General features: G+C 37.4%; 3 protein-coding genes across 5 annotated transcripts; all 3 read left to right on the top strand.

Moving 5' to 3' along the window:
* The first annotated feature begins 10,544 nt into the window (after window positions 1-10,544).
* Window positions 10,545-13,727, top strand: LOC135146746 (uncharacterized). 2 transcript variants are annotated; one of them, XM_064087034.1, is made up of 6 exons: window positions 10,545-10,883; window positions 11,322-11,469; window positions 11,576-11,647; window positions 12,090-12,188; window positions 12,274-12,372; window positions 13,685-13,727. In XM_064087034.1, exons 1-4 carry the CDS (start codon window positions 10,799-10,801, stop codon window positions 12,133-12,135), a joined length of 351 nt encoding a protein of 116 aa, XP_063943104.1. In that variant the 5' UTR covers window positions 10,545-10,798; the 3' UTR covers window positions 12,136-12,188; window positions 12,274-12,372; window positions 13,685-13,727. The 2 variants fall into 2 exon arrangements, with proteins under 2 accessions (XP_063943104.1, XP_063943105.1); XM_064087035.1 differs by lacking the exon at window positions 12,090-12,188 and having other exon boundaries at window positions 10,547-10,883.
* Window positions 13,728-13,732: 5 nt separating this feature from the next.
* Window positions 13,733-16,722, top strand: LOC135150582 (uncharacterized). The gene is made up of 5 exons (XM_064087033.1): window positions 13,733-14,519; window positions 15,033-15,127; window positions 15,457-15,656; window positions 15,933-15,995; window positions 16,268-16,722. Exons 2-5 carry the CDS (start codon window positions 15,061-15,063, stop codon window positions 16,301-16,303), a joined length of 366 nt encoding a protein of 121 aa, XP_063943103.1. The 5' UTR covers window positions 13,733-14,519; window positions 15,033-15,060; the 3' UTR covers window positions 16,304-16,722.
* A 2,811-nt stretch (window positions 16,723-19,533) lies between these two features.
* On the top strand, window positions 19,534-21,605 carry LOC108208292 (cytochrome P450 72A552). Of its 2 annotated transcripts, none has more exons than XM_017378810.2 (5): window positions 19,534-19,852; window positions 19,991-20,208; window positions 20,294-20,524; window positions 20,600-20,946; window positions 21,041-21,605. In XM_017378810.2, exons 4-5 carry the CDS (start codon window positions 20,611-20,613, stop codon window positions 21,464-21,466), a joined length of 762 nt encoding a protein of 253 aa, XP_017234299.1. In that variant the 5' UTR covers window positions 19,534-19,852; window positions 19,991-20,208; window positions 20,294-20,524; window positions 20,600-20,610; the 3' UTR covers window positions 21,467-21,605. The 2 variants fall into 2 exon arrangements, with proteins under 2 accessions (XP_017234299.1, XP_063943102.1); XM_064087032.1 differs by having other exon boundaries at window positions 19,538-19,852.
* The last annotated feature ends 5,600 nt before the right edge of the window (window positions 21,606-27,205 follow it).

Here is a 27,205-nt window from a genome sequence, read left to right as displayed (position 1 = left end):
TGGTTGAATCATTTCAGAAGGGTAACTATAGTTTGGTCCCAATAGCTCTCGCTCGGATCGACTACTTGAAAGACGCAATTGAACCTGGATTGCTACAGGAGGGACTTAAAGGGGAAGAGGAAGCTCTATGGGCAATTCATAGATTCCTCTTCAATGAAGGATGGTGGGCACGTGCTGAAAATCTGAAAGTAAAAGGGGCAACGACGAACCACAAAGAAGACACTGTCCTGATAAATTTCCTACAAGAGAATGCCGAGCTAATTCACCCAAACACTAGACATTTGGCAATCTCGGGAGACGCTGAAGGTATCAGATTGGCCCTAAATCAAATCCACTACAATTCTCTAACGGAAAAACATCATCGCAGTGGCCCTTCCAAAAGGGGCTCAACTAAACCATCTGATCTCCTAGACATCACTCGCTCATTCCTGAAGGGTTTTTCACAATTTGTTGAACCATCAGTCCTTAATGATGCCTTGCTTGGAAATGATAAAGCAATCTCTCTAGCACTAGGGCAGATTCACTTCCACTCGTTGGAAGCCGGAGTGGATAACAACAGCAAAAATAACATCTCTCAGCAGGGGAGCTTCAAAGATGTGCTCCTTAAACAACACACTCATGAGAAAAAACAGGGGGACATGAAGACTACGAAAGCTGGAACTAACTTTAACACAAGAGGGCAAACTAGAAGCACCTATGGAATACGGACAAGAAAAGCTGAGCATACAGTATTCTTCACAGGATTCCAGGAAAATTCACATCCCAAAGATCTCTGGAAATATTTCAAGCAAGCTGCGAAGATAAAGGACATCATATTGCCTTGGAAAAGGGACAAATATGGCAAACGCTATGGGTTCTTAATCATGGAAAATGAGGAGGCAGTGCAAATAATTGTCAAAAAACTAAATTCAGCCTCTACAGAGTACGGAAAACTTTACCTATCAAGAGCAAAGGACAAAACTACAGCATCAGGTCCATCTAAAACTGCTAGGCCAGGTAAACACAGTCCAGAACCCAAATGCACACCCACCACAGGGACTCACTCAGTGCAAGAAATAATATCTTCCCCCAAAGGATCAAATGTTGTAATGCAAGATGCAATCCCACAAGAAAGCTCGAAGCTGAGTCATAAAGAAGCACGCACAAATGCCTATCCACAAGTCAAAGATCATGTGCAGATTGAGCAAGTACCAATCTACAATCAAATGAAGGAGCGCACCGAACCTATTATAAACCCAAGTGAGGAAATGTCCAACGTCACCAAGTCAAGCATCTTTATACGAACAGTAAAGAATGAGACAATAGACACGGTGCAGATGATAGCAGAAGGACTGGGGGCTCATAACACGCAAATTCGTGGAATTACAGGGACCACTTTTATAGCATACTTTGCTAATAAAGTGGACTATGAATCTTTGGATATTGAATTCTTGCAGATTGGGTTTGTAGAAGTACGACAAGTTAAAGTAGAGGACCTCATGCCCTCAAGAAAAGCCTGGGTTGAAGTTAGGGGTTTACCCATAATGGGATGGACGGAAAACAACTTCAGAGATCTAATACGAGACTGTGGGAATGTTTTACTCTTTAGCAAAATCTATGATGCTGAAGGCTTCTACCAACATCCCAAATTCCTAATTGAAACAGGCTACTTGGAAGAAATAAACATTCAAAGGACAATCAGCCTCCTCCACAAAAAATGAAAAGTAAGAATTCTGGAAGTCACAGGTGATGGCATTATAATAAACGATACCCCTTCGCAAAGCGATGAAGATTTGTCACCTAATGAGTCTGTCACCCCTCCATCATTCTTTTCCCCTGTGAATCAAGGCCAAGAACTTCAGCCTGAGAATCATGAACCCTCCGTTGACCTGGAGCACATTGTCGCATCGCCAGTGTCTCATATCCATGAGACTAATGAAGAGATGTCAATCGGAAAACAACAGGCAACACCTAGTTCTGAGGAGTCAACCCAATCAAAAATCAACCCCTTAACCCCGAGGCCCACACCTCAATCGCCTCCACCTGGTAACCATCCAGAAATCATAGAAGTCCTAGATGTGGAAACAATCAAACTGCAAGACAGGTCACCAAGCCAGGAACATACCATACATATCAGAACTAGCAATTAACGAAGATATCTCAGAGCCAGCAGACCAGGCCAATGAAAATTATAGTCAGGACCTGCTAGATGACTTGGAAAAACTGCATGTCAAATCCAAAAGAGGTAGGCCACGCAAATTCAACTCCAACCAATTCAATAAACACTTCAAGCTGCCCAAAAGGAAAAGAAACAGTAAAAAATCAAAAGGGGAAGGGCTGCAGCAAATAACTCACTTTTTTTTAAATGACACCCATGATGAAGCAGACGCAATCTTTGAAACGGGCCTTCTCATGGGACTACTTCCAGCATCAAATAAGAAGGAGTCATTAGCACTTATCCGAAGCAATCTCGCTTCATAAGTAGTAATCAACCCACTTCCATGCTATATTATTATGGATACACACTCTTTCGTGTCTTGGAACATCTGTGGTGTTGCAAACCAGCTGAGTAGGCAACAGGTAGGGACCCTCAGCTATGCATGGGAAGTGATACAGGTTGGATTGCGTCCCCAGCTAGAGGCCTATCATGAGGGCTCCTCACTGTGTGGTCTAATGAACACCTATCTATACTGAATCATCAAGTAGCTCAAAATTGGATTCTAATCCAAGGCCTTAACAAGATTAACGGTTCTTCTTTTGCATGCTTCAATGTTTATGCTCCGCAACCAGCAGCTCATAAGCAATGTTTATGGATGGAACTAGAGACTATCATAAACACGCTAGGGAACACCCAATTGTGCCTCCTAGGTGACCTCAATGCAGTGAGATCATCAACTGAAACACAGGGATGCTTATTCAATGCCACAACAACTCGTGATTTTAATTCCTTTATCATGAGAATTGGACTCCTAGATGTGCCGGTTCTAAATACTTTATTCACTTGGGTGGGACCAGGACTAAGAAGAGGACAACTCGATCGCGCCCTGGTTTCTTCAGCTTGGTACGTGAATGGTGATTGGATCTTGCAAGCCCATCGCAGGAAAATGTCGGACCACAAGCCTCTGATCTTAAAAAATAAAAGCAACGACTGGGGGCCTCGTCCTTTCAAATTTTTTAATTGTTGGCTAGAAAGCAAGGACCTTGCTCAAAAGCTAAAGAACACATGGTCCCAGACGACAAGCACAAATCCTCAGCATAAATCTCGTGCGCTTAGACAAGTGGCACGATAGTGGAGTGAAAAGAAACTGGGAAATATAGATGTCCAAATAAAATTGGCAGAGGAAAAACAGGAGAGAAATGACCACAACAGTACGGTTACTCAAGATTCACAAGTTGAGTCGTCTAAATTTCAGGGACTATACAAGATCAAGGCGAGCATGTTATGCCAGAAATCTAGAGCAAACTGGAGTCTTCATGGGGAGCGAAATTCAAGCTTCTTTCACAGAATCATGGTTAAGAGGAGATCCCACAATGCCATCAGAAAGTTACAGCTAGGGGAAACGATCTTTTCCAAACCTCACCAAATTAAAAGAATCCTAAGGACGCACTTCCAATCAATACTTTCTGAAACGAACAGTGACAAAGTGTTCTCCATAGGGAATCTAATTCAATCCAGGCTGAGTTTGGAACAGAGTAAGGGACTGGAACGAGACTTCACCATGCAAGAAATTGAGCTGGCCCTTAGAAACACTGACAAAGCAAAAGCACCGGGCCCGGACGGTATCAACGCAGGTGTTCTGGTTCTATTATGGCCGGAAATCAAATTAGAGGTGCTGAATTTTTCAATGACTTTCATTCTAATGGTTATCTTCCAAGAGGCTGCAACTCCTCCTTCATTGCTCTCATCCCCAAACGACCCAATTCTACGCACCCCTCTGACTTCCGTCCGATTAGCTTGATGAATGCTCTTATCAAGTTACTAACAAAAGTTATGGCTACAAGGCTAAGCGCACTCATGCATATTCTAGTGTCAGAACAACAATCCGCATTCATTAAAGGTAGGCAGATTACTGATGGGATCTTGATCACGAGTGAGATCGTTTCGATGCTACAACAAGACAAACTACGTGGTCTAATTTTCAAAATAGACTTTGAAAAAGCGTTTGACAGAGTACGTTGAAGCTTTGTCTTTGAGGTTTTAAAGGCTATGAATTTTGGCCCTACTTGGATTGCATGGATACAGAAGATTTTCGAATCCTCTTTCATCTCGGTTTTAGTTAATGGGGCTCCCACTTCAGAATTTCGACCAACAAGGGGTTTACGCCAGGGCGATCCCCTATCCCCACTCATCTTTAACTTGGTAGGAGAGGCCCTCTCATGTATGCTGGTTAAAGGAGCAAAAGAGAATCTTTTTCGAGGAATCAAGCTCAAGGATGCCTCAGATAGTATTACACACCTACAATTTGCGGATGATGTAATACTTTTCCTGAATGATGACTATAGCTCGATACTGGGCATAAAGCGACTTCTACAATGCTTTCAGGTGATTTCTGGCATGAAGGTCAACTTCACCAAAAGCCAGGTTTATGGCTTCCATATCGATGGTGAAGTGAAGAAGAAATGGGCAACGCAATTGAACTGCATCCTTGGAACAGTCCCGTTTAGGTACCTAGGTGCACAGATAGGAGCCTCTCCAACCTCGATCAAATTCTGGGACCCCCTTAGTGGACAGGTTTAAACAAAAAGTAAACGGATATGAAGCGTCCAAAATCTCAATGGCAGGATGAGCCGTCTTACTTCAAGCGGCCATTGACAGCGTCCCAGTTTATTGGTTAAGTCTTTACAAAATCCCAGCCACTGTACTTGACAAAATAGAGCGTATCAGGCGACAATTCTTGTGGGGGGAAGAATTAGAGGGCCACAGGAAGTTACACTTACTCACCTGGGATAAAATTTGTAAGAGCAAAGTTGAAGGTGGGCTCAACCTAACCTCGCTAAAAGATAGGATCCACGCGCTACTATCCAAATGATGGTGGCGAGCATATAGTGAGATAGGTTCATTTTGGAATCACTTCTTCACTTCAAACTATGGCAAAAATTGGAACTACGGCATGGGAAGTATTTCACCCACAGCGTGTACACCTATAGTACGCAGTTTTTTGTCCATTCTTAAGGATGATCGGTGTAAATTTATCACTAATAGTGACAGCTTCTCATGGAGTTGTGGAAATGGTGAAAGGATTTACTTCTGGGAAGATCGGTGGCTGGATAATTCCTCACTTTCTGTCTCATTCCCTGACCTGTATAGAAAGTCCTCTCAAAGACATGCGGTTGTGACAGAAGTCTTATTCAAGATCAGATCCTCTCCTTTGGATGAATCACTTTGGATGTACACTCTAACTCCTGAAAATATCAGTATGCTAAATGTGCTAGTCTCTAAACTAGCAGTGGTCACCCTTACAAGCGATGATGATAAATTAATCTGGAAAACATCTGGCGGGTGCTTCTCCTCAAATACCGCGCACAAGTTGATTCGATCCTCAGATGACAGCTACTCAAGGCCATGTCATAACTGGAATGTAATCTGGAAGCTAAAGGTGCCTCCGAAAATACAAATTTTTTTGTGGAAACTTGTATGGGGAGCTTTACCCACAGCCTCAATACTTAGTCAAAGGTTGCATGCTATGAGCCCGTGCTGTCGGTGGTGCTCTTCCAGCCCAGAAACTATTCATCATCTATTCTGGGAATGTGAACTAGCAACAAGGGCGTGGCCATTTGTACAGAACTGGTGGAATCTCAGCGCACAAAAACTTAACAGACACAGACTCAATATTTTCTCTCTTCTCTAGCTGTACAGTCAAAAACATGTAAACAGAATTTGGCAAATAGTTGTGGCAGCAACCCTTTGGACGATTTGGCTTGCTCGTAACGACGTAGTATTCAATCAAGTTCGTGTAAAATTTTCAGCAATGCAGGAGTTAATACAGTTAAGGGTTTCGAATTGGGGAACAGCTTCCAAAATTCTACTTTTCTCTAACTCGCCTTTGTGGAAAGTCAACCCGGTTGGTGCAATATCTGTTCATCACCACTTAGACGTCTCAAACTTCTGGAAAATCAGAATGGCTAACTATCATGCAGTCTGCATGGTTAATGCTTCATGGTATTCTAACAGTATGGGAGTCACGGTAGGAGGAATTGGCGGATTTGTGAAAAATAAGGATGGCAGAATCATCTACAGTTTCTCAGGACCCACTGCTGCACTGAGATCCCTGCCATGTTGCATGTCTTAAATATTATCAGGTACTCTATCCTGCATAACAAAAGAGTGGTTCTATGTTCGAGTTCAATTAAGGCCATAGACAGCATTCATGAGGGTTTGGATCGAACATTCCCTTTGTTGGCCACTACATTTAATGTGCAAACCCTACTAGAGAAATCTGTTTGCTTGCACTTTGTTCCTTCTGTAATCAATGAGGAGGCTGGCATGTTAGAGAAAAATGGAGCGAACAAGACTTTTTTATCATGTCGCTGGGCAGTGGATTCTATTTAAGTAGACCTATGTCCGTTTCTTCACCCATTTTCTTTCCAGGGATTCATTTTTTATTTTCTTTTAGCTTATCTTAGGCTTCTCTTTTCTATCCTATCTAGTTCCATCTTTCCCGGGCAAAATTTTAAATTCAACTAGTCCCTAGAATAGCCTTTCTCCTAGCCTTCGGTTTGGGTTTCTATAAGTTTTATCCGCTGGGTAAAGCTTCCTCCCACGTTTCTCAGTTTTCCACTGCTGTCTTTCAGAATTTCCATCAATATACAGTGGAGCATGCCGTTGGTTGCACCTCTCTATATATGCTGTCATACCCGTCTTTGTTTTCTCCTCTGCATCACCTCTCTCATCTCTACTCCTGTTTATTTTACTACTACATTTCTAATCTCTTTCTGATGGAACACCTATGGGAGTTTCCAGAAAAAGAAACAATCAAGATCAATGTGGCTTGTGTGGTGGTGCAGCAACTATCGATATATGGCAACACCAAAAGTATTGGAGCTCTAATGCGGGACGAACATGGTGGAAAAGTCTGGGGAGCCATGGGACCTTTTAACAACTTCACTGAGGAACAAGCGCTCATGGCAGGGATCCAGTCGGCTTGCATATATGCCCAGGAGCATGACTTACAGGTCACTCACATTGAGACCTCCCACCTTGATGTTTTTGAATTAATCAGGCTTCAAGAGCATGTACCTATTCCTGAGGAGCAGCTAGAGGCTTTTCACTTATTCAACACTGTACATGCAAACCATTATGTGGAAGGAGAAACTGATCGTCGCATCTCTTGGATTCCGGAGCACATGAATGAGGTAGCAACATACTTGGCTGAGTATGGGCCTGACCACTTCTCTAGCTTCATGGAGATTCCAGGTCCGCAGACAGTGGGAAACTTACAGTTCCCTATTGGATAGGGACATGGGTATGATCATTGCCAACCCAGAGGTCGAACTCCTTCCAAACCTGGGTATGGATGAAGTCGTGGATGGTCCACCACCTCCTGCTAATCATCCCAAGCGTAGGATCAGCTCATCCTCTTTCGTGGATGATGAGACAGGCATGGAAAATGCTTTCTTGGATATCGGCTTTTTACATGGTAAGGAAGACTCTCTCCTCTCTTGGGCTTTTAAAACTCCATCCTGCGAACAGAAACCTCCTGTGTTCAAGGTTTCCCCGTTCAAGTCTGCTGCTGTTATGTTTGGGGATCGTGACAAGGGTAAGGCAAAAATGTACGAAGATTATGCTTTCTATGATGATGGCCATCTGTCCAAGCGAGCAATAGAAATGCTTGACTCTGGTGCTCTACTGCACTATTCTGATGCTTTTGGTGAAAAGGTTCTTGACCTTGAAACTCATGTGGCTAATGGTTTCTTCGCCCAGGACATTCTGCACTACGCTGTTCTCGACACTCTTGGCATGTTTGAATCCATGCTTGAAGATAAACATCGTCTGGTTGCTAATATTATGAGTTCGAAGAAAATGAAGCTCATGCCGGTTGACTCGGTGTTGACACTCATGGGACTGGATGAGGATGCACCTCAGCCCTCGAACAAGAGAACCCGTAGGGCTTCTAGCGTTTGATTTAGTTCCATAGTCTCCTTTTGATATTCCAGTCCTTGTTGATGGTGATATGTAGTCTATTTTACGTACCTAGTTCCTAGGCCTAAGTAGTTGTAAGATGTACTTTCTCGGGGTTTCTTTCATTTTCTGCTGCAGGGTACTATGGTTTGGCCTTGTGCCATTTTGTTTTGGCTTCTCAAAGAAGCCTCATTTTGTAAGACTCTCCGAGAATGGTTTATAATTTTAGCTCCTGCTTATCAAAAAAAAAACAAAATCATTATTTTATAATAAAGTAGGTGATCCAAATTTGGATAAGTGAACAGTGGTGATCCAAATTTGGATCAGTACTGTTCACTGATCCAAATTTGGATCACTTTTTAGATCACTGCTGGAGGAGAATTTGGGGTAATCTGCCCCAAATTTGGATCTTTGGATCACTACTGGGTTTACCCTGAGGGGGACTGTCGGAGGAAACTTTTGTCACCGTCTTGTCATATTTAGTCAATTTATTGCAATCTTGTTCTTGTCGTCTTCAGTCACTTCAATCATAATTTTCATTTACATGTGTCAACGGGTACACCCATCTTCAATCACTTCAATTATAATTATGATTTGCAAGTGTCATTAGATACACCCAATCCATGCATGCGATTTTTGCAGTGTTGTTGTTTTCCGATTCCTAGATTTGATATATTCCAACTGCATTTGCTAACACTTACTTCATGTCTCCATATTTTCAAATAAGTACTCGTTCTATATAATTTTATATGGTTTTTTTCAACTGTCTGACACACATTTTAATGCTCTTATAAAATATTGTTCCGTAACTCATTTTTAATTTTTTTAAAATAAAAATTTAGCATCCAAACTCTAATTCAGAAAAAGAAAATCTACTTATCTATACTATACTATTAAAGCTGAAATATTAAAAGTTTGGTCGGTCGGTCGGTACTTGGGCCAAAATACGGGCCTATCTATATAACCAATTATTCTAGGCCTATTTATATAAATAATTATTCTTTTTAATTTGGGTCAAAGTACGGGCCTATCTATATAACCAATTAATAATAATCCTTTTAAAACTGAAACATTAAAAGTTTGGTAGGTCAGTACTTGGGTCAAAATACGGGCCTATCTATATAACCAATTATTCTTTTTAATTTGGGCCATAGTACGGGCCTATCTATATAACCAGATAATCCTTTTAATTGAAATATATTACTTTTTTATATTTTTGATTAAAAAACTCAATCTTCTAAAATAACATTGATAAACATGGTAATTACTTTTTTAACTAAAATATATTATCTTTTTATAAATTTTCCAACTAAAAAATTAATCTTTTACAATTAATACGGACATGGGCGACATATTTATACGTAAAGATGTGTGCCAAAAGTCTAAAAGTCAAATAATTAAAAATAGAGAGAGTATTATTATATTGGTGGAACGGTCGGTACTTGGGCCGAAGTACGGGCCTATCTATATATATAACCAATTATTCTTTTTAACTAAAATATATTATCTTTTATATATTTTTTAGATAAAAAAAACTCAATCTTCTAAAATAATATCGAGCAACATAGTAATTGTCTTTTTAATCAAAACGCTTTATCTTTTTTAGATTTTCTAACTAAAAAAACCGAGTTTTTACAATTAACACGGGCGCCATATATATAAAAATATAATATCATTAAATATAATTATTAATAAATAACATGTGATATAATTCAACCAAAATACATTAATAACATTATTTTTAAATACTCTAATGATCTCATATTAAAAGAAATATTACAAATCTGTCATATACTATATATTATTACATTATTAAAGCCAAAAATAAAAATTCACTTGGTTGGTCAGTTAGTTGAGTTTGGTGAATCGTTTGGTATTCGACCCACGGAGCTCTTGAATTTATAACATGTTATAGTATATTTTTTATTATCAATTAAACCAAAACATTAAATTTAGGTTAGTATGATGGGGAGGTATTTGGTTTCATGCGTATGTTTTATACCATATTATTAATTATTAATAACGAAATATCAAAGGTTGATTGGTTAGTTTATATTTGAGTTTATAGGCCACCTTAAATTATAACATGTAAAAAAAAATATTTTAACATTCTCATTAAAATATATATGTTCGACCTAATTTTCAATTAGCCATTTGACGGACTTAACTATGAAGAATTTATCCAACTGTTAAGTAAAAAATTTATTAAACCATGTTATTCTATCATAATTTTATTTTTACAATAAAATTTGGTAACTTTAAAATATATATAATAAAATAACAAATATGTTAACCGCCCGTGCATTGCACGGGTTATAAGCTAGTATATATTATAGCAGAACAGGTACATGCCAACCCGAACTCCTGAGCAAATAAATTACCTAATTCCTAAGCAAATTATTAAGCATATACTTATGAGAAGCCTATCCGAGCCTCAATTCCAAATCTAACTCTTGAGCAAATACAGTACTCGAAACCATATTTTCAGTTCGAACCTAAGTTTCAGTCGAATTGCAAATATTTGCTCCAAACAATCTTCCGCTCAATCCTCGTCGCCAACAAATTCACCGACGCGGGAGATCTATAAACTACCGCACCACCATAGTTGACAATCTAGGCTTCAAATTGGCATGAACTTAACGCCGATTATATTTTATACACACAAATAATACACAAGGGGGAGTGATCTGTGTTTCAAGTATGGGAGTGAAATATGCATTTCAGTTGATTCTTATGCTCGCTTTGCTTTTCAATGTCGCTCTCTGCAAAACGATCAAGCGTGATGGTAATTTCTGTTTCTCTCGATTCGATCTGCTACTCATTTGCTCTCTTTACTTTACACTGCCTGCTTATATTTAAATTATCATCATTACTTTTCCCCGGACTGTGTAATTTGTGCTGCTTTGTAATACGAATCGCGTGTTTCTTATTTATAGGCTTAAATTAGGTTTTGCTTTTTTTTTTTTAAATTATTAATACTAGGTTTAATTCTGTGTTTGCAGCTTCTATAGAATTAGTGCTATTTGACTTTTTTCGTAGTTATACGAGTTTAGTTTGCTATAAATTTTGCTTGATCTGTTTGTAATTGAGCACTACTGGGAGTTGTGCATCATTTGGTATTCGTTTTTGATAGTTAATACATCGCGTGTATATCATAATAGGTGAGTATGGTTTTATTAGTTTTTTTTGTGCTTTGTTTAATTCGTGCATTTTGTGAATGCAGTGAAAGCTCTTAATGAAATTAAAGCATCTCTTGGGTGGAGGGTGGTGTATTCCTGGGTCGGAGATGATCCTTGTGGGGATGGGGGTTTACCTCCTTGGTCTGGTGTCACTTGTACTACTCAGGGTGATTACAGAGTAGTTACTGCATTGTGAGTGCAATTTTTTACTTTTAATGCTGAATGGAAGCCCATGGATATGTGTTTCTCTATGCGATGAACATGAAGAGATTTTGATATTGAGTTTGTTCAATTTTAGGGAAGTTTATGCAGTCTCTATTGTTGGGCCTTTTCCTACTGCAGTCACCAATTTGTTGGATCTTACAAGGCTGTAAGTTCCCCACATTTTTCCCATTTTCCTTCGGTCTTTGCTGACTTCTTTCCATATATTCTCTATTGTTTATGAAAAGGGTTTTGCTATATTACTATATTCTGTTTTTGACGCATGGGAAAACGTACCACTCACGGCAAAAGCCAATTGATACTTGTATTGCCACTAATATAAAAAGAATCAACACTCGTATATAGTGTAATGGAGGATTATCATCTTCCAGCTCTTGTAAGTTTGGGTTATGAATTTAATTTTTATGGTTTCGGTTGACAATTTGAAAACCCGATTTAATTGGGTTGGGTCGTTAAATTTCTTTAACCCGCCCAACCCGAACCGTGTGCACCCCTAGCTTCTGGCAAAATATTATTCAAAATTGTTAGCAATCTCTTTTTTAATTCCTTCTATGAAACTTGCTGGGATCTGCATAACAACAAGTTGACAGGACCAATTCCACCTCAAATTGGGCGGTTGATTTCAAAACAGAATAACAAGTTCTTAGCTTTCGCTTTATTCTTGAGTTCAAGGGTTTATACTATACGAGGTAGTCTCTGGTGCTTGTATTAGCACCTAAAATATCAATCCTATCGGATTCTGTTTTTATAGAAAATCCCAATGATGATCTCTAGGTCTGCGATTGGCGTGTATCAAAACTCTTGAGCCGGTGCTTTGGTTAGGGAGGAAGAGTATTGTCGGTCTGATAATTTTGATCACTATTTCCAATTCAGGTTTGTAAGTTTCTACTTTACCTAATTGATGGATTGTATTAATATTGTGCCAAATCAGTTATATCAAGGTCATGGATAACATGTTCAATTTTGGCAGCCTTTTTTAAGTTTTTAGAGACAAACAAGTATTGGTACATTTATAAAGTAATTTTGTTAATTTGTAATTAAATAGTTGAGTTCATCGTGTCCTCAATCTTGATGGTCTGTCGGCTACTAAATGATCTCATACAATAGGAAATAGTATGCATGTGAAATCAGTATACATGGTCTCTCGTGAAATAGAGTAATGGACGCCTACAAAGAAAATACTCGGTTCCGGTCCTGTGGACCATTGTATATATAATTTAAGTTTATTGTTAATGCTTGAGAATGAGATAACGGAAGCTGTGGTAATATTCAGGAATTATAAACTCTCGGAAATAAAAATATGGATATCTTGATGGTGAAGAAGCTGTGCAATGAGGGAAAGTCGAACCGGTCATCACTCTGTATGATATAGTTTTAGAATAAAGTATAAACACATCCCAAAAAACAGGGCTCACGGGTTTTTGATGTTGTGCCTTATTGACACCGTATCTTCTTCGGCAACAAATAACCACTCTGTAGCAGTGGAGATCTAAATGGCTACATACCTAGAATTTTACTAAGTTTCTTTTCTATAAAAAAGTACAGGTTTTCGATATTCTTTTGCTTGATTTGAAAAGATCTCATTTAAGGTTAATCATGATCGTAGTGTGAATTGATAGAGAAGAACCGTAAAATCTTTGTATCGCACAGATTAATGAATGCCTATTTTAAAATTTAGGTCTTTATCACTTAATTCACAAGAATCAAGGAGCATGATTTGGCTTAATGTTTTCTCTATAAATTGCATGATGTCGACAAATAATTTGTTAATCACAGTTTGTCATATTAAAAATAAATAAATTATAATTGGTGAAAACTTTGCTAGATATTATATATTACAAAGTAGCAGACTTTGTGTCTTATTATGCAATATTTGTGTGCTTAAACTCCAGCTATGTGCAATTTAGTGGGCAGATCTTTCACTATATATAATTAGATAACTAAATAATTGGCATGAGTGTTTCCCCTTACTTGGTGTTTTTTTGACTTGCTTTTAGCACTTTGAAAGTTAAGTAGTTAGTTGAAGTGTATATAATACAGGCCAGGAAGTGTGGCTTTCTGGCCCCTCTCGTTTGTCACCCTTTATTTGTTATAATAAATGCCATATAAATTGTATTTGTGTTTCAATATAACTTATTTCATAAATGATATAATATATGCAATTGTTGATTTTTTTTATTGATAGGTAACATTGATCAAGGACTCACCGACCTTGCAAATAAATCAGGTGAGCCACTTCTTTAAACTCCATATCACATGATACGATATAAAGTAGTATAGGAATGAGTTCTTACATATCATGTAATATCACACCATCGTATTTTTTATGGTGATTCGCAACCAATGGATCATTGTTATTTGGTTCACACATGCAATTGCGAGGTCTAGAAGCTAAAATGTCATTTGCTTAGGATTATGGATTCTGGAGGTTAGGGATCAAGAATGTATTGGAATTCGCAGAGGACTTTTAGTGGAAGCAGTGATTTGTTTGCGGACCCGTTGACTCTGTCGGGAAATCCGGAAATGCAAGAGGTCAGAGGAGAATGGAGGCGATGATCCGAATAAGTTTAGTCTGGGTCTTTTAGATGTGCACGCTTTTGATACTGAGCTTATTCATTCCTGAGGTGGTTTGTGTTTTTCGCAGTCACATGCTTGCTGCACTTGGCTTTGTAGATGTTATTTTATCATGATTGTCGATTAGAGTCTAGGTCATTATTTCGAATTAAATTTCAGGATGTGGTAGGTAGGTTACAAGTTATGTCCGTTTAATGTAAGTCTAAGTGCGGTAGTGTATTGCTATGCAGGAAACAACACAGTGTGTAGTTCATATTTTTATCGCTGCACTAGCTCCCTCTTATGGTGTCTATTAATTGACATATGAATTTGTTCGAGACCATCTTCATCCCGGATGCTTAAAAAGTGGCCAAGAAACCTGCAAAACAATGCTTATGGCAGGAGGTCTTGCTGAGTGGCAAGCTGGATATGCTGCTACCCTCTAGATGTTCAAACCTGGCTTCACGGTCAGTCTCCATCTCTCCACTAATGTAAAGGTTGAAAAGATCTAATCCATCTCCAAGGAAAAGTTAATTTTGACCTTAAAATTCTGAACTAAAATTTAAAGAGTTCTTTGTCCAGAAAATAAATGTTAGCATTAGCTAAAAAGAGTTGGAAAAAGAGGTATATTCGGCTATAATTATTGAGCAGTACCAAACAGGCGGACAGGGATGTGAACTACTTTAAGTAACAGACCCATTAGCACCCTTCTTAGTATGTCTACTTCCTCGGTGATATAATAAAAAAATTGGTTGAATTTTAGACCACCTTTATATTCAACGCCAAGAATCTCGTAGATTCTACACACTCAAGTGCTGTGCATATTAAATTAGGCGTGCTTGCTTACTTTGTTATGTGAGATAGAATCACAGAGATAGTGTTGTAGCTTATAAGTTCAAGGTAGCTGCATTCAGTGCAAGATATGAAGTATCATTACTACTGCTTCTGAGAATTATTACTAAAAACGGACAATATTGCAGGACTATTTAGTTACATTCCACCTGGAAAATGGATAGAGTCGGAGATCAACAGCAAATGGAATTGTTTAAAGAACGAACATGGCCTGAGTTTAAGGGTATGCGACAAAATGTTACCGGAAATTAGTTCTTACATTACTGTAATTATTTAAGAGTACTGGATCCAACATATCACATTAATAGAACAATAGTTTAGTATAAATGGCATTCTAATTCACCCTGTTATTGTTTTTATCAAACATTTTCTCAGGATAAAACATTTTAAAATGGGGATCTTTAAAAGTTTCTTGTCTTTGAAACAATGTTCTGCTGTATTTTACTAATTTCTTCATATTCTATTAGTATTGGTGACCTAATCTAAGATATTTATAATATTGCAAGTTCCTGGTTAACATTGTATGAAAGGCATATTTGATTCTGCTTGCAGTTGGCCATTTATTTCATGTTGTCTTAAACTTCAATCGATTTGTGGGGAAAATCAACATACATTTTCGTGAGCCATTGACCTTCAAGTTGAAGTTAAATAGGGTTATGGGTTATCCCACTCAACTATTGTACACAACTAATGAAATGAAGAATGTCATAGAGTTGGATTTGTGCACTCTGAACAAGGCAATGACTGTCAAGGTATGAGAAAACACTTTTTTGATGAGCATTTAGGCCTTTCTTTTGCTAATTAGTTGTCCTAATATGTACGGTGTGCACTTATGTTCTTTCTTTGTGATGTCTTTTACAAGTTGGCTTGGAATCCTCCAAAAAAAGTTTGCAAATAAGTTGTGCAAAATATAGTCACATGGGGTTTAGTTTTTCAGATATAATGCATGAGCCTGAGAAGTGCTTTGTTTTCCGAAAGATACAGATACACATTAGTCTTTATTTGGCCTATAATTTTTACGTGGGCAGGTACCTCATTTTACATCAAAGAATTTTTATCAATCTACTCAAGCAGTTGCAATTCAAGATCAGGTACTTTCTTTGTGTGAATACAAGATTTTCTGAGGACAGGAAATTAAATTATATTATATATTCTTTTGTGGTGTGGTGACAGTGGACACAAAAATTAAAATGTCCAGTCAGGATTTATTTTACACCTATTACTCATCTTGTCTATCAATTTCCCATATATTACTTTTGGTTATTTAGTGCACTTTACACTAATTGTTATTAGAATTTTTTCCCAGCTTATTTGAACCTACTAAGGTGATTTGTGCCTCTATGTGGCAATGGTTTTGTCATAGCTAGCTTTGAAAAGAATCGAGGAGAGTTGTTGCTGAGGGGAAAAAGTCATTTGTTTTAACTTAGTCAATTCTTACGCGGCTTAAACCTCACACAAGAGCTTCAATCAGTTTGGTATATGGAGGTGATATTAGACCCAATGGAGGCTTCGTAGGGCCGGTACTAGCAGTCAGGCGAAAGGCTCTTGGCAGTCGGGGAGAAGGTCGATGATGCTTTCAAGGTGCCTGCCAAAACTTTCGGGAATTTAATGGAAGCAAGGAAAGTGAATACCATGGTCTCTACCCTTGGCTGTAGCTCAAAGACCGAGCTGCTAAAAAAGATGAAACTTAAACTTTGTAATCCACATGTTTTTTGTAAAAACAAGGCATGTGTACAATGGTCTCCTTCAACTGCAGGCCTCAACCTATATTACATCTTATACTGCATTTTTACATATAATTTTACATGGTTAGAGTATTATGGTGCTGCGTGCTTTGCATGGATTACAAAAAATGACAGCTTCTTTAAAATGTATTTATGCATTTAATTATTTTACAACATAGATACGGTTAAGCAAAAGATTTTAAGCGATTTTTTTATTTTTAAAAATTGAAATCTAGAAATACCCGTGCCTTGCACGGGCTATTATGCTAGTTTTAAAATAATTACACAACTACACTTTACGGAGCATTAAAGTCCGTGCAGCATCCCAGTCTTCAATGTATCTAGGGGATGGAGGGAGTAACACTTAATTTTTAGACACATACTTTTAATAATAATTATTATTTAGTTAAAATATTATTTATCAGTTTATTTTAATAAAAATGTGAAATTTAATTCTTTTAAGTTTCAAAATATTCATTAGTCAAAAATAAAAAATTTCAAAATATTCAAAAAATATTTTAGTAAAATGAAGAAATACCACTTGGAAGCGGTCAAGAGAGCGCACATTCAGCATCGGTACGACACAAACAAATGACTTCCGAAGGGCAAGAGCCAAGAGATCACGAAATCATACTCGATCTCAACGAATAGTATGTTTACGCACAATCTATGTTTTTTCAAAATTAACATCTTGCTACGAAACTGCACAGTGCCTGTTATAACAAGAATTCGGGCTAATGCTATGACTCCGAGTATACATGGAGTTGGTATCTTTTGCACTTGATATGATATACATGGCACGCATGCCATTATATGCAAAAATATGAAGACGAGATATGTGGCCCGGACCCTCGGAAGAAGCTTATGATGGGCGAACTGTTTACAAAATTGGGCCAAGCTCCAGGCAGCCGGGCCAAGGAGATAGGGTGCGCTCTATCTGCTCTATCTTCTAGGCGCGCTACTTCATTTGAACCATCTTCGATCACGAAAAAAATAACGTCAGAAGGGCAGAGGGAGTCATATTCCATTTAGGGTGACGCCCTTGAGTGTATATGGATCCCGCTGTTGACTTGTCGAAGACTTTATTTTGTAATATGAAGAATTACCCTTTTTGGAAGATAGAGAATGAAGATTAGAGAGGGTCTTGCTTTGTAGTCTAGCGAGTTTTCCTTGTCGGGGAGCTTGTGGAACCTTCTCGAAGATACGCACTGGAAGGCTCAATCTCCATAGTCTGGCGGGTTGTCCCTCTTGGAGAGTAGGGACGCGTCCTTACATTTGGGGTAATACTTCGGCGCTCGAGAGTTTACAAGGCCCAAGACTAGGCCTCATCGTATTGGGCCCCTTTCAAGAGGAAGATAGCAGAAGAAGTAGCCTAATCCAATTAGATTTTTTAGGCGAAAGGAACTACGTACCGGCTTGATCCCCTATAAATAGGGTAACGTAGGCACATTGTGGGCATCGCCAAATCTTGAGAGTAAGACGCTAGTGAATAAGCCCTAGTTTTCTTTGTAATCACGAACCCTTTGCCTACAATCTCAACCACACCCAAATATACCATCATCTATTATGACGAATAACCGTCACAACAGATCTTGATTTAGACAGCGAACCTTATTTTTGTTAACTACCTAATTTCTCTGTTAACACATGCGTAGATTATGAATTACTACTGGGGCATGAGGGATTACAGTATGTAGTATAGTTTTAAAATCTTTCTTGAAAACTGTTTTAATTTATGTTTACATGCCGCTATATCAGTACTATATTATTAAAATTAAAATATTGAAAGTTTGGTTGGTCGGTCGGTCAGTACGGGCCCGAATACGAATATATATATATATATATATATATATATATATATATATATATATATATATATATATATATATATATATATATATATATATATATATATATATATGTAACGAATTATTTTTTTAACTAGAATATATATTTTTTATATTTTCTAACTAAAAAAACTTAATCTTCTAAAATAACATCGAGAAACATGATGATTACCTTTTTAACTAAAACACATTATCTTTTTTAGATTTTATAACTTAAAAATTACAATTAACACAGGCAATATATATGTAAAAACATAATATTATTATATATAATTATTAATAAATAATTGATGATATTTCAACCAAAATACATAACATTATTTTTAAATATTTTAATTATCTCACTTTAAAAAGTAATATTATAAATCTATACTATACTATATATTATTATTGTATAATTAAATCCTAACATGAAAAGTTCATTTGGTTAGTTGGTCGGTCGGCGAGTCTGGTGAGCCGGTTGGTATCTTAATGTGTTATAAGATATTTTTTTATTATCAATTAAATCAAAACATTAAAATTAGGTTAGTATAATGGACCGGTATTTAGATTACACGTCTTTTTAACTTATAACATGTCATATGCTATTATCAATTATTAATAACGGGACATTAAAAAGTTGATTGGTTGGTTTATATATGGGTTTATAAGTCTGCTTAAATAATAACATGTAAAAATATATAATTTAACATTTTCATTAAAATATATATGTTCGACCTAAATTTTAGTTGGCTATTTGATGGACTTAACTATTAAGAATTAATACATCTGTTAAATAAAAAATTATTTAACCACAATAATTTTATTTTCACAATAAAATTAGTTAAATTAGAATATATATAATAAAATAACAAATATTATAATCGTCCGTGCATTATATTAGTATAAATATGAAAGACAATTTTACAATTATGAAAGCGTTCAGGGTCTCTAATAAATTTTCGGGATTAGCGAGAATCAACCTCAGGATCTCCACAGTTCTTAAAATTAGACAGGAAGTCAAACATCTTTGTCACGCCTGTAAAAATGTGTAAAAAACTGGTGGCATGGTGCTTAATTGGTTTCCATGTCGACACAAACTAATCTGAGTGAGGGAGAAAATGGGGGGAGCGATGGCTTCCATTGTAATATCTGTGATTGTGCTTGTCATTTTAAGGTACACAATCAAACTAGCAAACACATATTGGTTTAGGCCAAAGCGAATCGAAAAACGGCTGAGGAAACTGGGGTTTAGGGGGAGTCAGTATAGGATCATCTTCGGAGACGCAAAAGATATTGGGAAGATGAGAGCAGCATCCACATCCAAGCCTATGGAACCCTCGGACAAGATCGCGTCCCGTATTTTACCATATTACCACAATATGGTCCAGAAGCATGGTATGAACTATCCTGTCAGTCAGTTTTAGACGGTCGGTTTTGTCCTGTTTTTTTTAGTGAATATATATATAGCTCTCCGAATGTTTATATGCATGATGCATCGATCTGATTAATATTATGTATGCATGTAATGTCTAGGTAAAACGTTTTTCTTCTGGTTTGGCACTAAAGCAAGATTGAACATATCCGATCCGGTGCTAGTGAAGGATATTCTGTCCAGAACAGACGAGTTTCGAAAGCCAAACAATGATCAAATGGCAAGGGTGCTTGTAGGTGGACTGTTCAGTAGTGAGGGCAAAACATGGGCTCAACATAAGAAGATTCTCAACCCTGCTTTTCACATCGACAAGACAAAGGTACCACGTTTGCACACTGATAAATTACGACAACCATATCATATTGATCTTCTGGTTTTCTAATTCTGTCTTGGATATGTAACAGAACATGGTACCATCAATCGTGGAGAACTGTTCGCAAATGATGAACAAGTGGAACATATCGGGAGCTTCAAATAAATCAGTGGAGGTTGAGATGCGGCCAGAAATAGATGCTTTAATATATGAGATAATGTGCAAAGCACTAGTGGCTGGCCCGATTAGTGAAGAAGCAAAAAAGATATACCAACAGAGGATGATATTGAACCAACAAGCAGCCAAACTAACAACTCAAGAGGTTAGTTTTTTTATCAATCTTAAAAAATTAAGCCTTCATGTGAAAAGATTAATTCCAGGAATCTATCAACTCAAGAGGTGAAGACGATGAAAGCAGCTCACAAAGAAACGGAACGTTTGGTGAAGAAATTGGTGACCAGGAGATTGGAAGAAATGAAACAAGGAGCGAGTAATCATGGTGATATATTGAGTTTATTGTTGGAAGCTTTTCAAGATCAAACAAGCGGATTTAGTCTTGACGATGTACTTGAGGAGTGCAGAACTTTTCACTTCCTCGGGGTGGAATCTACAGCACGGTCATTAATATGGGTGCTCTATGTTTTGGCTAATCATCCCGAATGGCAAGAGAGAGCAAGAGAAGAGGTTTTGCAAGTTTTCGGAGATCAAAAGCCAAATGCCGAGGGAATAAACCAACTCAAAATTGTAAGTCTTTCTTTTTGTACAATGTTATCTTGTCAAGTTTCCAAAGAACTAATGATTCGAAGATTGATGACACATAAGATTTTATTGGTTTCAGGTAACAACGATTGTTTACGAAACTCTGAGATTTTATCCAACGAACGGCATAATACACCGATCTATTTCTAAGGATACAAAGTTAGGAGATATGGTTCTTCCGGCCTGGATCCAAGTCACCATACCGATAGCTCTAATGAATCACGACCCTGATATTTGGGGAGAAGATGTGAATGAGTTCAAACCTGAAAGATTTGCTCAAGGCATTTTCAACTCAAAGATGCAGTCAATATTCTTGGCTTTCTTTTCGGGTCCTCGAAGATGTACCGGACAAACTATGGGAATGGTTTTGCTTACATCTGTGGTAGCGACCCTCCTGCAACGCTTCAGCTTAGAGCTTGCTCCCTCGTATTCGCATGCTCCCAAATATTCTTTCCTTCTCAAACCTGAGCATGGACTGCAACTTGTTTTACGTCAACATATCTAGCTACTTAGATATTTGATCAAAAGCAGGAAATTTGGTGTGTATTAATTTCTTCTAAGGTCTTCCTACTAGACGTCTAGACCCAACAATCGTGTCGTGTACTTTCCCATTTCATTTATTTGATGGTGAAATTTGATGTTTTCGTGTCATGTATCAAATTGTGAGGTCTACTTCTTTCTTACCGTGTGTACGTTGATAATTACTTTTTAATTAGGTGAAATATTTTTATTACTGAGATCAAATCTAATAAAAATACTTCACCTGGTTAGAAGGTTACCTGTCTCCTTTAAATTAGCCATGATGTCGAGATATCTATACTTTGCCGAATTAGAGCTAGCTATAGAATCGTTGTACGTTGGAGTCAATTTTTAAGCTGGATGAATACAAGTAAAATTATATAATTTAAGTCAGATTTCTTTCACCTAACTAAAATAATGACTATAATACGAGTAATAAATAATACGTGTACACATATATGTTTGTGTATATGATTAAGCATAATGTATAATACTTCAAGATGCAAGACTTTGAAGACTAGAAAATAAGGTACATGAACTCTTGAAATTAATTCACAGTGCTTGGAGAAATTTCTGTTGGTGGCTCAATGGCGGGGATCCAGGAGATCCAACAGTGGAGATGCAGGATTAGTTGGACCGAGTGCTGATTTTCTAGGTAGTGCTTCCATAGATGGAGGAACCCGTAGTGATCCGGGGTCGCTAAGTTTTGGCGGCCGAGGTATCCTTCCCCATCCATCTAAGCCTATAGAATCAGGTTTTGGAACCCGCGGTATCCTTCCCCATCCATTTAAGCCTAGAGCCTTAGGCTTTGGAACCCGCGGTATCCTTCCCCATCCATCTAAGCCAAGACCATCAGGTTTTGGAATCCGCGGTATCCTTCCCCATCCATTTAATCCTAGAGCATCAGGTTTTGGAATCCGCGGTATCCTTCCCCATCCATCTAAGCCTATATCATCAGGTTTTGGAACCCGCGGTATCCTTCCCCATCCATTTAAGCCTAGAGCCTTAGGCTTTGGAACCCGCGGTATCCTTCCCCATCCATTTAAGCCTACACCATCAGGTGTTTGCACTGATTCTTGAAACTCTAATGGTGATTGTTGGTCTTTGGAGGAAGCAGATTCTTGGGTGAAATCTGGGTTTGCGAAAGGCATGTATCCACTATTCCAAGGATCTCGAGAAAATTTAGCAGTGACATAAGTGTCATCTGGTGAAAATCCTGAAAGATCAGATGAGCCTGGAGTATTAGAAACCTTTGGTAATTTCTTAGAATAATTACATGGAATATTTGATGTTAAGAGCACAACAATGGCAGTGAAGCTCACTAAAAGATTTTTGGGAAACATCTCAGTCTTGCCCTGAAATATATCATATGTTTTGTAATGAGACATAAGCCCCATTTTTATAGGAGAGTTATTCTAAGTTTGTAAGATACCGATCTAATTACAAACTCAACTTAAAACTCTCTCTCACTTGCTTGTCCAAGTACACACAAACTGGTAACCGTATTTGTAAACTTCTACTTTATACTCCTCTTTAAATGTATAATTACTTGTTCATTTTCCTAATAAAACTATGGTCATGATTTGGTTAATACTACTGTATAAACAAAATATATATTAAAAATTAAAAATTGATCTAATAATTAAGTTTAACAGTTATAACTAATTGTGAGAATAGATAGGTATGCACAAGAAAGCAGGCAACAAAGACTCGTAAATAATTAGGCACTTAAAAGTCACTTAAATGTACGTGATTATCTTGTAACAAAAAAAATGTACGTGATTATCCGATATATTTAAGATGCATATACCCCGGGGAAAAAAGGTTGTTCACGCAGATGGTATGAGATGAAGATGCATACTGCACACACTCTGCAAGCTCATTTTGTGCACGAATATTATGATGCTCATACTTATGTCGTGATTAGTGATTAATTAAAAAAAATACTTTGATTTTGAATGTGGATATATAGTTAAGTAGTACCATGATTTACGAATACAATTTCCAATGCCCTCCAGTAACTTTGACGAAAAAATCATATATATTTATAAACTTAAATCAATAACTTAATCTAAATTGACATAAACTAAAATTGAAAATTTTAGATTGGTGATTGTCTATATAATTTTATAATACAAATAATTCATGATTTATTAAATATAATACGTTTAATAGATTATTTATTTAAAAGATTTAATCATTTTGAATAAAAAATAATAAGATATTTCAAAAAGTACCTTCTCATAGGTGGGTGTTTCGAATGCAACTATGCAAGAAGACCTTTTTTGCTCTTAGGAATCCCTCCATAGAGACAGGGATGGCAATGGTTCGGATCTGTTCAGGTTTCGTAAGATTCAATTCTGATCTGTTATGTTTCGGTTTTAAATCGGCATCTGGTCTACATCTTGAAAATGAATATTCAAATTTAATTCGTCAGATTTTTTTGGATTACAGTTCAGGTGCGGGTTTATTCGGATCTTATAACAGTAACTAATTAAAAAAAATAAATCTACATTATTGTACCAATATGATAAATAATACTATGTTTTTTAATGTCAAGAATACAAAAGTAGTAGCTAACAAAGAGTTAGCGCAATGATTCAGGCTTTTATGTTTGCTAAATATAGGTAAAGAATACGACTCACTCCTTGGCATGTACATGTGTTTAATTGAAAAATACTCGATATAGTTATGTACAGTATTAGCGTTAAATATATTAATTTTAACTATCAACAATTATCCAACTTATCGATTATAATCATTACATTTAATTATTTAATGTATATAAGTCATGTATTATTGTTATAAGACTCTGTAAGATATTAATTTATTTAATAATTAATGATATATGTATTGTTTACATGTATATGCTTTTTTTTTCATGTTTCGAGTTTGGATTGGATTCTGGGTTTCAAATCATGTATCGGTTCGATATATTTAAAATTCAAACTTAAATCTATATTCTTGTGGATTTGAAAAAAAATTCGAATCCAAATCTAATACGATATACCGTTATGCATCCCATGCATTCTCTAGCACTGTGTTATTTCCTTTATTTTATGTTATTTCAGTATTTCAGTATTTAGTCCATTATGTTAGGACACGTGCTAGCTGGCTCATTAGAATAAGATATACGTTGCTACTAGGGAATCTTTCTGTTATGGGTGGTCCAAATTATCTTGCAGCTATAAGGTGGTTATTTGGCTGTATGCAAACACAAGTTTTACAGATCTGAATATATGAGCAGTTGCCAGTTTTGCTTTCTTGTATTCTTCATATCTTTATTTGGCTTTGAATCATAAAAGGTAACATGGTATCAGAGCTGCTAATAAAGATAGTTTATTGAAGAATGATTGCATAGTATTTGGTGCTCATTGTGTGTTAAATCTTATGGTTTGTGTCTCTGTCTTGCTAGTTAATCAGGTGGTGTTGTGTTGTCTCTCCTGATGGCAAGAGACAGCAAGTTCTCATTTTCTGATATGCAGAATCCTCTTCTCTTGCATGCATCCGACAACCCTTTGTCCATTAGCGTCACAAAGATGCAAGGATCGAGCGACTATCGCTCATGACGTCGCTCGATGGAGATCAACTCTCCTCCAAACACAAGCTTGGCTTTGTTGATGGATCTGAGGTCAAAAATTTTGCTAATGCAACTGAGGCTCTGCAGTGGGATACATGTAATAATGTGGTAACCTCTTGGCTCCATAATAATGTGTCTGATACAATTAAAAAATCTGTGCTCTTCATCACATCTGCATCTGAGATCTGGTCATAGTTGGAAAAACGATTTCAATTAACTCATGGTTCTAGAAAGTATAAGCTCAGTAAAGATGTCTATGGCATGAAACAAAATGGTCTCTCTCTTCTTGACTACTTCACTTCTTTAAGCAGTTTATGGGAGGAACTAGATTCGATGAATTTGTTACCTACAGTGTCTATTATGACCCCTGATGTTTCTAATCTGTTAAAGGCCATTCAAACACAAAAGGACGAGTCACGTCTCTTTCATTTTTTGAATGGTCTAGATGACATCTATGGCTCCCAACGCAGCCACTTGCTTCTGTTACATCCTCTTCCCAGTGTTGAAGTAGCTTGTGCAGCTATTCAACAGGAGGAGTCTCAACGTGATGTTTTGAAAACCCCTGTGCTCTCTGTGGACACTGATATGACTGCCATGTTCTCTAAAACTCTGTCCAAGATAGATCTGGTAAGCCTATCACTTGTGGCGTTTGTGGTGGTCAGGGAAATACAAATGACAAGTGTTGGAATGTAATTGGTTACCCCAAGTGGCACTTTAAATACAAACCCCCCACCTCCTCTGCAAAACCTGCTTCGTTTCCACCTAAATCGCCTAACAACAACAAAACCCACAAACCTCCAACTGCAGCAAATGTCTCTCTTGAGAACCCCATTGCTTTAGACCAGCCCATTGTGTTGTCACCTTAACAACTGCATCAACTCTTGCAGCTAGTTCCCTCACAGCTCACCTCCACACCAGACTCCTCTGCTAACACATCTTTTTCAGGGATGTTGACCTGCAATGCTGTGCAGACGAACTCTCAGGCCTGGATTGTGGATACTGGTGCCACCAATCACATGACCCCATCTCTGGCTCTTCTTCATAATGTCAAACCACTCACCTTGGCTCTACAGGTTAATTTACCAACCGGTGCAACAGCAACTGTAACTCACGTGAGAGATCTTATCAGTGACAATAGTCTCCAGTTGCTGAATGTTCTGTATGTGCCTACTTTCACTCACAATCTTTTATCAATACACAAACTTTCTGTGGACAATAACTGCTATGCTGTGTTTTTGCCCAATGAATTCTCCATAGTAAGCACTGCAACATAAAAAGTTCTCTGTAGTGGCACTATTCACAATGGACTTTATCAATTGTTGCCATCAGCTAGTTCACATGTGGCTACAGTGCCTAAGTGCTTTACTACTTCTCATAAGTCACTTATGGAAGAATTTACACTTTGGCACAATAGACTGGGCCATGCCCATGTCTCTAAAATCAATCATATTGAATGTGCAAAACATTGTGCATTGATTACAGAACATATTTGTCTAACTTGTCCTATGGCCAAATACACCAAATTACCTTTCTCTATCAATCAGTCTCATGCTAGCACTGCTTTTGATCTCCTCCACACAGACATTTGGGGTCCCTATCGTATCAGTACTAGGCAGAAGTTTTATTTTCTTGACTCTGGTGGATGACTATTCGAGAATGACTTGGATCTATTTGTTGCAGCATAAATCAGATTACTTACAGTCTTTAGAATTGTTTCAGTGTTTTATTCTCAAGCAATTTGGTCGAACTCTTAAAGTGGTTCGTTCTGATAATGCAAAAGAGTTCAATGATGTCTCTTGTACACAGTTTTATCAGTCACACGACATCATACATCAGACATCCTGCACTTATAGGCCACAGCAGAACGCTCGAGTCGAGCGCAAACATCGTCACATTCTTGAGGTGGCTAGAGCCTTAATGTTTCAGTCTGGATTGAAGTCTTCATTCTGGGGTGAAGCTGTTCTTACAGCAGCCCATATCATCAACCGTCTACCATCCACGGTTCTTCTCAACAAAATACCGTATGAGCTGCTGTATAATTGACAAGGCTGTCGTATACCTATCAAATAATAATTCTAACAATTCCTCCTAACAATGTAGCAGGGCAGTCAGAGTCGATCCTACAGAGACAAATGTGTCAAACAC

The sequence above is a fragment of the Daucus carota genome, chromosome 2, assembly GCF_001625215.2.
Source record: "Daucus carota subsp. sativus chromosome 2, DH1 v3.0, whole genome shotgun sequence".
NCBI classification, from domain to species: Eukaryota; Viridiplantae; Streptophyta; class Magnoliopsida; order Apiales; family Apiaceae; genus Daucus; species Daucus carota.
This window is presented reverse-complemented; position numbering and strand designations above follow the sequence as displayed.